The 13,378-nt window shown below is 38.7% G+C and overlaps 2 protein-coding genes across 2 annotated transcripts in view; one reads left to right on the top strand and one right to left on the bottom strand.

Moving 5' to 3' along the window:
• LOC140926444 (adenosine receptor A3-like) overlaps positions 1 to 5,723 on the top strand; it is a 7,374-nt gene extending 1,651 nt beyond the window's left edge. Inside the window, exons 2-3 of the mRNA XM_073376183.1 lie at positions 3,193 to 3,261; positions 4,610 to 5,723. Of these exons, the coding sequence (XP_073232284.1) occupies positions 4,638 to 5,723 (1,086 nt within the window). The 5' untranslated portion in view covers positions 3,193 to 3,261; positions 4,610 to 4,637. The remainder of the gene's footprint in view (positions 1 to 3,192; positions 3,262 to 4,609) is intronic.
• Positions 5,724 to 8,340: 2,617 nt separating this feature from the next.
• Positions 8,341 to 12,496, bottom strand: LOC140927233 (uncharacterized). The gene is made up of 3 exons (XM_073376870.1): positions 12,344 to 12,496; positions 11,458 to 11,523; positions 8,341 to 9,228 (listed from the first exon to the last, which is right to left on the bottom strand). Exons 1-3 carry the CDS (start codon positions 12,428 to 12,430, stop codon positions 8,608 to 8,610), a joined length of 774 nt encoding a protein of 257 aa, XP_073232971.1. The 5' UTR covers positions 12,431 to 12,496; the 3' UTR covers positions 8,341 to 8,607.
• Between the last annotated feature and the right edge of the window lie 882 nt (positions 12,497 to 13,378).

Here is a 13,378-nt window from a genome sequence, read left to right as displayed (position 1 = left end):
GGTTTGTCCGGGCCCGATAATTAAACAGAAGCTCAAGCTTACGGCAAACACAAAAACCGGCTCAATTTTTCATTTAGGACTTCCCTTAAGACCAAAAAATATACTCAGAAATAATAACCTGTAAATTGGCGGCCACCGAAGAGCCGTGAATTAAAAGCTTAAGGAGCCTTTGCAATATTAGATTCGGGGGCTGACCAATAATTGTCTATGGTGTATTCACGGGATTTATATTCTCTGAAATCACTCAACCCTTTGCTAAAATAGAAAGCTCCTAATGTTGAGTATATATTTACGGATTTCTTTGTCATGGCGTAAGTTTAATGGGTTTTAAGCTTATTGTATTATTTTAAATGTACAAATGGACGCTTCGCTTTTAGGCCTGGCTAAATCTTTACATTATTAAAAAGTGCATAACGGTTTATTACAAATTGCGACAGGTGCTACAATGTACGTCACGGTTTATTAAAAATTGCGACAGGTGTTACAAGTGCAATGATTATTACAAATATCGACAGTACACAGGTCTACATAGTCGTTAGACTTCCCTCCAAGAGTAAGACACCAAGAAAAGCTCGATTTGTATGCCACAGCTTTGGAGCAAAGGGCCACTGACCCCGCTACCTAAATAGAGGACGTATACTCACCTTTCACGGCAAAATCACAAGAGATACCAGGTAGATTTGTCTTTCCCGTAATTGTCATCAGGTACATTTGGATTTTTGCCACTTGCTTAAAAGCGCGACGAAACTCAAACAAGTGTTGAGTAGAGCCCTAATTTAGGCGCAAACTGCACCACTATAATTCGGCTATACGGCAGGCTACCTTTTTCGTTGTATTTAATCGGAACTAAGAAAATCTGAACAATTATAAATGGTGAATCGTGCAAAGCACGGTTGTCTAGATTGTCTTTGCTGGTAAAATTGATAATGGTATAGATTTTAGCCGGTTCCAGGCACTGGAGATGTTGGAGGGAGTGACGAAATAGGGCAGCGGTGTAGACTTTCAGGCGCTGTTCTGGAAAATGAACGTAAAGTTACAGGGGCTCTCCAGTTTACCTCGGAAAACTAAGGGTATTCTAACAGACAAGCTATACTATAGTGACAGCTTCCGGTCAGCGTTTGAAGCTGACTGCTAGCTGAGGTATAAACGATTGAAAACTCACTCATTACCCTCTCCGCTAAGCCATCTTTCCCTGTATTTAGCGAAATCATTTAACGGTGTATTTTAAAAGAAAAATTAACAATAAAAGGGTTTCATGACGTTTCGATGACTTAAGGTAAATGCGGATTTAATTTGTGTACCCATTAAACACTAAGGAGCTTCAGTCATCACTTTCAATATGAATACATTAACATAGGTACCTGGTACATGTATGTATATACACAAATAAATACAAGCGTGAAAACGAGAGAAAATAATTCTGAATTTCAATTTCATTTGAATGTATTTTCTCACTTCCATTTCTGTTTACTGATAAAGTTATTTCAATTAATTTAATCGCAAGACAAACAAAAAACCTTAAAGCCAAGACCGCAAGGTAATATTGGATTTTTATGACGTCTTGCTTGTTATCAATGCCGCCACCATAGAGATGGTGATGGTTATGGAGATGGTTGGACGGGCCTTTACGAAACTATGACGGCAATGGCATCGAGAAATCAAAGCACAGGTGACCCAGGCTTAGTGTTAGTACCACAGTAAGAATCCTGTAAAATAACATTATTTGTGTGACGGAAAGTTACGATTATAAAATTGGTGGGAAGTACCGAGTAAAAGACATTGAAGCTTACTCTGCAGTTACTTGTTGTTATCTTAAATGCTTACCGCAGAGTTCTGGGAAATCTGTTCGTATTCTCCCTCCATATAATAAAATACACAAGGCAGGCAGATGGCGATGAAATGTCAGCGCTATTAGTCCCTTTCCGACACGACTCTTTTACAAAATGCGAACTTCTACCACGGTAAATACACACGGTAGGCTCGTAGAAATAGGAATACCTCGGATATGGAAACCAATGAAGCTTCCTCAACTCTCGAAACGAACCCTGGGAACGAGGTTGGTGGTGTTCGTGAACTCGAAGAAGAGAATTGTCGGCAACGCGTGTGCTGAAGTGACTGGTACAGATCAAGGCTAGGCCAGGCAAACGAGGCCTGCTGGGCACTCTACAAAATCAATCACTGGGTGTCCTATTGGACGTCATTGGCCACTGTTCAAATTAGCCAATCCCCAAAGCAAATCCCGTAACTTGGAACCGGAAATGATGATGACTGTGGTCTTCATGTGGGTCTGCATGTAGTAAAAATGATTAAAACAATTTTTGATTAAGCATAGAAATCAATGACAATACGAACTGGTCTAAACTACCCATATCACCCTGCGGTGTTGGCTTTAAGGCGTTTTGCTTTTCTTCCGACAACGTTGCTTGAAAGAGCTGTATGTTGTATGTAAAACCAGTTTTCAGGTTAAACCAGAATTCAGCCTAGATTACCAGCGTGAGAAAGCCTAAGCGTAAAGCTAACCGTAAATTAGGAAACTGGTTTTTAAAAATGTTTATTAGAACGAATTTTGTATTGTTCATTTCAAATGGCATTGTTCGATTGGTTGTTTTGTTTTTGTTCAGTAAACAAAATAGGACCACTTTCATATTTTTTTATTTCTTTTACTCTTGGTGAAACCTCATGAGCAAAACGCAATTTATCAAAGCGCGTCAATTTTTTTTTTAAATTTCAGACTTAAAAGCTTAACCGTGTACATTGTTCGAAGATAATTAAGAGCTCACTTGTAAATTATTCCTCAAACAGGATTAATGAAGAATCTTAGTGCTTTGAGGTTTTACCTAGGGGAATTCGATAGGTTAAACAACAAAAGGCCAAAGTTAATTATAGGATTGGTAGCTGGTTCTTTGTGATTTTCAGAGTCCTGTTTACATTAATTGCTGATGTACAAAATTACAGTCTTTAAATGTTACAGAATGATGTAGCTAAGTTAGGTTGCTACAGAAAAGCCCTCCTGGTTGACAGAAAACTAAAAAGGCGTCCCATAAAGTAAGCCTTTTTTGTAAGAGTGACGCTACTAATTTCCAAGGGAGTCCTTCTGCTTTGAACTTCTTCATGTTTTGAAAACAGCTTCAAGTCGTCACCCATTTCACAAAGCAGTCTCGTCTTCTTAGTAACTTAGTTTTAATTTTGCAGATTTGGTAAAGACACCTATTTGAAGGCAAACGTTTCTCTCTTCTTATCACTGAACAAGCTTGGAAAAAGGTGAGATTATTTTGAATTTATTTAGTTTACCTCTACAGCTGTAACAATTTGTCATGGACGAAATCTGTTGGCAGTAAGCTTTTACTTTCAACACCAACGCTCTTATATCACTGTGGTACAAAGCATCTTCAACAACTGTCGTGTCAAAGTGGTGCAATTAGAAAAAGGTCAGTTTTGATCTGGCCAGCATACAGCTTACAGAATATTAAATGAATAGCCTGATGCATACAGGACATCTGGACACATACAGGAAGAAATGTCTGGTGTTTTTGCTGAAGGCCAATTTCAGATGTAGATCTACGGAGACTTGTCCCGGAGTCACTGAGACATGCATTCACCAAACAGTATCAAAGATTCAAGAGAACTGCCGGTTGTCATCCGTCGTTCATAATAAAAATGAGAACTGTGTTATATCGAGTGCGCCAAGAATTGTCATGTTCCCTCTTGACAAGAGGTAATCAATATCGAATTGTTTTTACACAAAAAGTGACTATTCGATTTAATCTGACTGAACAAGTCCACAAAGGGACAGACAGGACACGTGCATTGACGCATTGACATCAAGTATATTGTAATGCCGGCTTTTTCAATTTTGAATTTCAAAGTATTTCCTCCCTACTTCGGCGATCAATTTATTCCTGTCGGCTTCGAAAGTAAAAACTATATTGCTAAAGAAAGGAATGATGTATAAACAGTGCCGGAGTAAAGGGTATTATTAGAAAAAGGATCCGGAATGGTCTTAATTGAAAATTGAATACCGCCTTCATGGAAAACAATCACATAAATTATAAGTTAAGTATTGAACCATACGAACGACGGGCTTTTAAGGTCCCTAAAACACCCAAACCGAGAGATTTTATACTAGATATTCTCGCCACTCGTGATCAACTTATAATGGGCGTTATCTTTTTCCTCTTTATTGTTAACTTTTGCTCACTGTGAGTCAAAATAAATTATACATACACCAGATTCAATCACGATTTTTAATTTGTCATACAACTCCCTCTCCCCAGGCAACTAAAATAGCTTTTTATTGAATCATAAAAGGCAGCATATGTATTTTGTGGCTGTCTTTACTGTAATTAAATTACCAATTCAAGAGTTTAATTATAGTACTGCCACTTTCAGAGTCAGATATCTTTCAGCTACGAAATCATAAAAAAATTAGAACTCTTCGAAAGGGCTTGGACTGAATTTTGTGGAGGATACAGGTTAGTTTCTTCTCTATCTCTCAGAGCAAATCGTGCGAAAGATCCCATGACTTGTCATTACTTTTTAAATAAAAAGGCAATAAAGAAAATGTTGCTTATAATTCATTTCCTTTATACTTAATTTTTTTCTGTTACAGAGAAAATTCTCCAAAATCAAAAACGAAAATGAACCAGTCTGCCAAGAACGCAACAATTACTTTGCCTGTGGCTTCACAAGACTCTCTTCTTCCGTGGTTCATCACATTTGGAGTGGAAGCGTTCGTTATATTTGTTGGAAACCTGGTAACAATTTTAGCATTTGGCACTAAAAAGTCTGCTAAAAAGGGCAAATTTTTACTTCTCATTAATCTCGCAATCGCGGATCTGTTGGTGGGAACTATCCCCTTGCCACTGTATTTAGTTTATCTAGGAGGGGAATTGGCATACTGGAAGATTCGTTGGGTGCAATGGCTGGATATAAGCCTCTTTGGTGTAGATGTTTTGCTGGGATTTGCATCTATTATGACATTAACAGTGATATCTCTTGAACGTATGTATGCTGCAGTGGTTCCTGTGGGCTACCGCAGTCTTAATCCACGACATTATTGGTTTTCCATCGCTATTATCTGGTTTGTAGCTGCCTCCACTGCGGCGGCCTGTTTGGCAAGCAATTATGTGCTTAAATCACTGAAGATTGCAACATATGTCTCCATGACATTACTGAGCGTGCTTTGTGCTGTGATCAGTGTATCATACATTACCATATGGCAGAGAATTAAATCTAAAAGAAGGAACATGCGAAAGAAAACAAATGAGTATGAAAACAAACTCGCATTAACATTGTTTATAGTAACAGTTACGTCTCTGGCTGCTTGGCTTCCATTTGTAGTTGTTAACGTTCTGTATGTATTTTCTGTCGTCAAAATGAGCTTCGGTTTTGTCTACTTCACCAAGGTCCTTCACTATGGCAACTCGTTTGTTAATCCAATCGTGTACACCTTAAGAATACCAGAGTTTCGCCAATCTGTTATCAAGATGTTCAGTGCTCGCGTGAGTCACAGAAAACTTCCTTCTTTTCACCAACCTTCTAATCTTGACACAGTCACTGAAATAGGACCTGGTACTTCCCAATCAAATAAAAGTAATAGGACGGGAGCTACCCTTAAAAACACTAAGGTCATGTGGAAAAAATCCGCTGAATATCGCCAAATCTCTGTTGTGCTTTCAGAAGGCAATGGAAACTCCATAACTGACCGGTGCGTTCATGATTAACAACGTTTCATAAGAGCGCACAAGCTTCTTTTTCAGCGAATGGTATTCGAAATTCAAAGAGTACGCTCGCCAAGGATGGCATACCCAGAGTTCTCTCCGTCAACAAGCGCACGCTGGGAAGGAGTCTTGGGAAAAGCTTCAAAAGTATAAATTTCTTCTTTTTGCATTATTTGTAACATTGCTGTATAGTTCGAGTAAATTTTTAGCAAGTATGATTCCGGTGGGGTGTGATTCCATCCCACATTACCGCTGACCGCTAATCTTCAATATGAACCAATAAAAACTTTTACTTGGTCCTAGAGCTGGGGGATAAAACAAAAGGTGAAATGTGTTATTCATCCCTGAAAGTCAAGCCTCGACTGATTGGTCTATTTAGTGCGCGACTCTTTTGGCTCAGCATTTAAAGGGGCTCAGGTGCTTTCACGGCTGCTGTCTACTTCATTTTGACTTATACGTGTCCTTATGCCCTATGGAATTTAACGCCAGCAAAGAAACTACTTGTAAATGGCAAAATTACAGCTTCTTCTCCAACAAATATACCGGAGTCTAAGCGTTATATCAAACGTTACAAACAATAAGCTGAGTTATATCAAACGTTAAGCTATTAATTAACCCCCAATTCCAATTCGTTTTAATCTCCTTCAAGTTTATTCATCTGTGCCTTCTTTTGTGCTTAATAATAATAATGTTAAAAATAATATAGGTTCTTATTAAGCGCACTTCTGTCCCAAATGCGCTTTACATTACGATAAGAAAAAGAGAGAGAAAAGGAAAATCTTTAGCCTATGTGATATATTATAGATCAAGTATAGTAAACTTTAAAATACTAAAACAAAAAATGTTAAGTATAAAAATCAATGGAAATATTTACTGAATAAAAATGTTTAAGTTTTGTTTTAAATGTAGCAACACTGTCTGCATTTTTGACATCTTCTGGGAAAGTGTTCCATAACTGAGGGGCGGCAGTAGAAACGCGCGTCCTCCATATTTTTTGGATTTTATGACTGGGGTGCATAATAGCGAACTGGATGACGACCGTAGTGCTCTTAATGGATGATATTCCTTAATCAGAGGTTCCAGGTATCCAGCAGATTGTCTATTCAAGATATAAATTAATATGTGATAAGAAGAATCTTAACGTTAATCCTTACTTTCACAGGTAGCCAATGCAGGCTCTTTAATGTAGGTGTTATGTGGTCAGAACTGCGGGCTCCTGTTATCATTCGAGCTGCGGTATTCTGAATTCTTCGTAACTTATCTCTCTGGCATTTTGGGACGTCGTATAAGAGATTATTGTAATAGTCGAGTCTGGAAATCACAAGGGAGTTCACCAACATTTTCAATCCATCGGAAGGAAGGTACTTTCGAATACGACCAATCAATCTTTTGGCATAACTAGCTTTCTTGCACATATCGTTTATATGTTCACTGAAAGACAAGGTTTTATCCATGATGACACCCAAATTCGAGGCTTTCGTTTTCACTTCTACTGGGGTGTTAGCTAACGATAATGTTTCGTAAACTGTAAGTTACTTGTTGAAACGCGTCGTGAAATGTAATATTTCAGTTATTCCAGAGTTGCACTCATATTCTTAGTGTTCCATGTAAAAACATCATTGATTTATCCCGTTAAAACACCGACTGAGTCAATGGAGTGTTTAGGATCGTCGATGACGATGTAAATTTGGATGTCGTCCGCATAGAACATGGAGTCGAGATTGTGGCTACGTATAACATCTTGGAGAGGTGCCGTATAAAGAGTGAACAGCAGCGGCTCGAGAATAGAGCCCTGGGGAACGCCATACTCTAGACATCGTGGCGAAGATGTTGCATCCGTTATGGAAAATCGCTGAGATCGGCCAAGCAAGTAAGGGGAGAAACATTTAAGAGCTGTTTCTGTGAAATTGAAATATTTTTTTAGCCTCGTGAGAAGAATTTGATGGTGCAGGGTGTCGAATGCTGTGGACAGATCAAGCAGGACAAATACTACTTCACCGTTGGAGTCGAGAGTCTTTAGGATGTCATCATACCTTCTTTTTTAGCGGTCACTTTTATGCTTTACTCAATTTGGTAGCAGTTCCTACAGGTTTTTCCGTAAAAATTTTTCTTAGAATAAGATTCTAATAGGAAAAAAGATCCTTGTGCCGTGTTTGGATGTAATAATGATCGCCTTTTTCTAGTGCTGTATTAGAAATATGGTCTTTCACTGTATATTTCTCGGGAAAAAGGCGATCATTATTACATCCAAACACGGCACAAGGTTCTTTTTTCCCATTACAATCTTATTCTAAGAAAACTTTAAGAAAAAATGTCCCGAAAAGCGCTCGAAAATACAAACGAAATGTGCTTATGCCCCCTGGGCATCCTATAATATTCCTTAAATCGAATTAATTCAATATGGCCCCCGTATCGGTAAAAAGCTCTACTCTATAGGGGTTTGGATCCTATCTATGTTTTTCACGGAAGGAAAATGAGGGCAATGTGTTCTTCTTTGCTATTCATTTCATCCTGGCCGTGCCCTCCTTAAACCATTTATATCTGTTTCTTTAAAGTTTCATGTATTTTCAAATTATGTTTATACTGAGCTGACATATGTATTCAAATCAAAGCGAAATGAGCTTATCCCTAGTAAGGAAAACAAAAAAGAAGTATGATGATGAAGAAATTGCGTCAACTCCAACATTGACTCCGAGTTATAACATTACAAACATCCTTTCTAGCTCATGACAAGCTATTTATGATTTCATTAAATGGCGTCAGATTTAACTTGACCAAGTCCCTGCAAGAATAGCAGCGTCAATGATACTTTCATACAAACTGTTTCTCGAGAGCTGAAACTGACAAAGGCTATTACTGGAGCGTAATAATAAACATCAAGGTCAAATCAACCTGTCTTAGAGGTTTCTACAACAACTACTTTGATGTACTTCACCCCCACCCTTTCGCCACTGTCACTTTTGTACACCTCCAAGGAAAGCCCCTGGCTAAACTTAAGTCGGTTGTTGTACTGTGTGGTTTTGGTATAGCCTCCATCATGAGCAGTGTAGCATGAGCCCCATCGTTCATTTAGATGCAGAGTAAAATCAAACAAACCCGGGTAATGAGAGTCACTAGTCTTAAACGATTTATGATCAATATGTTGGATAGATGACAGGGAAACCCCTGGGACACCCTCCACCCCATAACAAGGCGCATTGTCTGCGTAATCTCCTTTGTCGCAGACTTCAAACCCAACAAATCGACTTCCATCAGAAATGCCGTATCTAATATCACTGTCAAATGTGTTTCCGATGGTGACGTCATGAGCAACGGTTATTTGCACAGTTAGCAGAGTCGAATCGTGCAATACACCAGCAGCGACAAGAGGAACTTTAAGTAGAACAACATGCATTACTGAGCCTGCGTTGAAAGTCAGTTGAGCAGCGGATGCGGTATGCTGGCAGTCAATATGAGATGCATTCGTCTCAAGCCATAGAGGAGTCATGTGGAATACCCTGAGGAGTCCCTACAAGTGAAATCAGAATCTTACAAGTTACAATAATCAGGTCTAATATTGTGAATGACTGAATTAGCGGCCAACTCCCGAAAAGCATGCCCTCAAATAACATTTCCTATGAAAACTATGAAACAAGGGCACTTTTTTTATAGACCCCTTTGATAGAAATAAGTTGTTGAATTAATCAATTAACGGTGATGGTAGATACATTGAAAGCCAATGTAAATTTGTACCCCACACGCAAATTTGTGTTTCTACTACATATGCCTAACTTTGCGCCTGAAACAAAGTCGTAATGAGAACAACATTTGAACACTACTGCTGTATGAAAAATGAAGAAAAATCAGCGCCGCTACCCTATGCCCGACTGAATTAAGATTGTGAAAGGTATGTTTCTTTCAATGATATTGCTCGTCCCATGCCCTCAGGGATGGTTCAAGAGTCTATGGGCCAATATTGGGCCAATACTTCTAACACAACTTTCTTAATTCGGAGCTTGAACATGGCTGACTACAAGGAAGAGCAGAAATAGGAGGAGACCGCTGACCAACATAAGCCGTGTGAAAAGTTTCCGGATGGTTTCCCGCATCGAGGGCTGTTAGAGGTGAAATCGGTGAGACATAAATGCGATTAAATTATTTATGTTCTTAAACCTTTTCTGAATTCGTTACTTTGCTTTTTCGTTATAAGAAAAACTTAATAAGAGCAAGTGTAGACTACGAGTAGTCCCCATATTTCCTCATGGATAGTAGAGCGAGCGAAACGCGAGCGCGCGTGAAAATTACTCCACGCGAGAAAGGCGAGACGCGGAAGGGAAAAACGGTTTTCGTTTTCATTCATTTTCCTCTCTCCCCGCCTCATGTCGCCTTTCTCCCGTGGGGTTATTTTCACGTGCGTTCGCGTTTCGCTTGCTCTACTATCCCTGAGGAAAACTGGGGACTACTCGAAGTCAGGAGCCGTAATCGGCTCCTGTCGTAGTCTAGAGCAAGTGACACACCTACACCAACCCACAGCCTGGCCATTACCTCAGGCATGCTCAAAGCCACATCATTCGGGCAGTGGCAGCCATGGACAGATGCTTTGCCCTTATTAGGGCTCATCAGCATTGCATAATCGTCGGACCTAGCGAACGGACGAAGCCGTGTATTAAAGGCCCTTTCAGTTACTGCCGAGATGATTGCAAAGCACTCCTTTAAGTTATAGCCTGCCTCAAGCTTACTAACCATTACAAATCAGGCTTCAGCCCTTTGTGGGTATTGAAATTACCCTGGGAAAAATCCTCTTTGGGACGAGGTTAGGTTTATTGACCGAATCGTGTATACATGGTATATGCTTTACTTTATACATATTGATGTAAAGTATTTTGATAGTAATTTTCAAGATTTGTATTTTCTTTTAAGTTCCGTTTCTGTTTTATTAAGTGGGTCAAGGTTAGTCTTGATTTTTCCACATAGGTGTTTTTCTGTTTTCATCTTGTGTTTTTACTTGTTGATTCTTTGCCTAACTCGAGAATTTACTTAATTCCATTTTAGGAATATTGTTCGCTTGCCATTGACAGATGTTAGTTTTTCATTGGTGGTCGCCTTGGCCGTAAAAACCGTACCATACTTGAACTAGTTAGTACAGGATTGAGTAGAGAAGAAAAGTACGAAAAGATTAAGATTAAGTTTGTTAGCAGATGTCAAAAAAGAATAAAGACCAAGAAATAATATCATTTTCCTGGTACCTCATCGCATAGCGAGCGAGTTGCTCGAACACCCCCACAATACCGTAAAATTCCCAAAATAAGCCCCTCCATGTATACGCCCCTCCAATTATAAGCCCCCCCAAACCGGTAACGCAAAAAACCCTCTGTTAAATCGCCCCTCCAAATATAAGCCCACGGGGGGAGCTTGTACTTGGAAAATTGCCCTCAAATACAAAGTAAAACAAAGCAAAAACGGCAAATTTACTTCCAACTATAAGGCTAGCCAAATCGATTATGAAACGCAAATTTCCCTACGTAGATAAGCCCCTCCAAAAATAAGCTCCTCAAAGAGGGCTTTTGAAAAATATAAGCCCCGGAGCTTACTTTCGGAATTTTACGGTATGCAGAATTTATAGAGAGAGATTTTTTAGAAAGCACATTTATCATGAACATTTGAATGGCAAACCTGGAGTACTAAGTATTATTCTTAACTGACGCCAAGATCAAAATTGAAATTGATTGTGATAAGAAGTTTTAAAAATATATATTACCTCTCTACCAAATTGTTCTGGCTGATGTACAGGGATACAGAAAGAGTCATTTGGAATAAGCTGCACCTGCGTGGAGAGGACAAAGATAATGAATCAACAATATTCTGTTAGATAAATGAGTCATGGGAGAGGATTTCGTTTATGATGGTTTTTAGTGACCACCGAATTCCTATTTTCCGCGTTACGCTTGTGAATCTAAGCAACTGAGAGCTAAAGGATAAATGTAAGCGACATTCTGTTTAGTCATGAATCAAAGAAACCGTCGAGGACTAAAGTTTTCCGGTAAATTAGAATAATATTAACATAATTTCCTATTGTTTTTCGTAATTTGACTTAACTCTGACAAACGTCGCGATCAGTAACAGCAAAGAAACTATCGTGAGAAACGAGCCTATTTTAAACAAAGCACGATGCAAAATATTTTTTATTATTAATAGCATAATGTGCTGTAATTCTAGACTAAATATAAATGAATATCATATCTATTCAGTTTGAGTCGGATTAAAAAAAACTCTTTTAATTAAAGAAGACGATAGCTTGCAAATTTGAGGTATTATTATAGTCGTGGCTTTCCCACAAATTTTCGGCCACTGTTAAGATTCCGTGAACAATTTGCATTCGCCTCCCCACTTTCTTAAATACACAGGAAATTTTGAATCCTTTAAACGAACAAAGATTCGTAGAGCATTGTTTTTTCAAAGTTACCAATATAAATTGTCGAATTTTAACCCTTTTTTCAGGGCGTTCTTTCAGGGCAATACTACTGAAAGGTGGTCTTTGCGGCCTTGTAGTCTCTACTAAATCTCTCAGCAACCTGGGATTTGTAACTGACCGGGGTTAAAAAAAATTCTTCATTTCGCCATTTAAAACCAATAAAGAAACTTACCTCGCTTTCAGCGGTTGCATGTAGCAGAATTAGACTGATAAATTTGAGAAAAAATAATGAGCAAAAAAGCATCTTTCCAGAGATCATTTAAGACTCCATGGTTGCGGAAGAAAACCTCGGAAAAATAAGAGATCTTTACAGTATTCTCTTGATTAATCAAAAATGACTGGCTAGCTCAGTCTCATGTAAATCTTCTTCCATGCCCCAGCTTCAAGTGAAACATATCTTCATTGATATCAATGATCAATTACAAAATTCTCTTTGGGTGCAGACAAAGATTGCTATGAATTTTATTTTATGAGAATATCATTAACAGTTTCAATAATTTATCATGACCGTGTTTGATCTCAGTGATTACTGTCCTAGGTGCATAAAGCGTATATGTAAACACAGCTGTCTGTGTTTAAGAGGATAAAAGCTGCTCGATTCACACGCTGCTTTATACATAGTCCAGTTCTAGCGCCCACTACACCACCCCTACCCGCCTCCTCTCTCTCTCTTTCTCTCACTCTCCCTGTCGGGCAACACGTATGTCTCATATTGCATCTGCCAAGAAAACCTTGTAACGACGACGGAAAAGTATATTGTATTCTTCCTTTAAAAAACCTTGTTAGAAAGAAAAAAAATTCTAACAGTCATAGAAACCATAAGGCTAGCCAAGTAAGCTTTAGTAATGTTTCATTTATATGGCTGCAATAAACTTTTTGCTATCAATGTTGTTTATTAGAAATGGTCTCTTTTGAAATACAGAGTGCCCAGTCTTTACCGTCAAAATCCTGGACGGAGAGCGCAATATTATTTTCACAACTGAATTTTTCAGTTCATCTCAACCGAACGTTACCAACCAGAATGTATCATTTGTTTACCAGCAAAAGCTCAAGAAAACTTTGAGTGCTTGAGGTCATGCTCCTTCCCCCCCTCCCCTCCCCCCCCCCCCCTCCTCCTTCTCCAGCATTTTCCTGAACTTTAAAATTGCTATGTTTTGGCATTCTGTCGGAATTTTTTGGAATTATTACAGATATCATCATTTCAGTT

The sequence above is a fragment of the Porites lutea genome, chromosome 2, assembly GCF_958299795.1.
Source record: "Porites lutea chromosome 2, jaPorLute2.1, whole genome shotgun sequence".
Taxonomy (NCBI): Eukaryota; Metazoa; Cnidaria; class Anthozoa; order Scleractinia; family Poritidae; genus Porites; species Porites lutea.
Note: the sequence above shows the minus strand (reverse complement) of the source record. Positions and strands in the feature narration are given on the sequence as shown.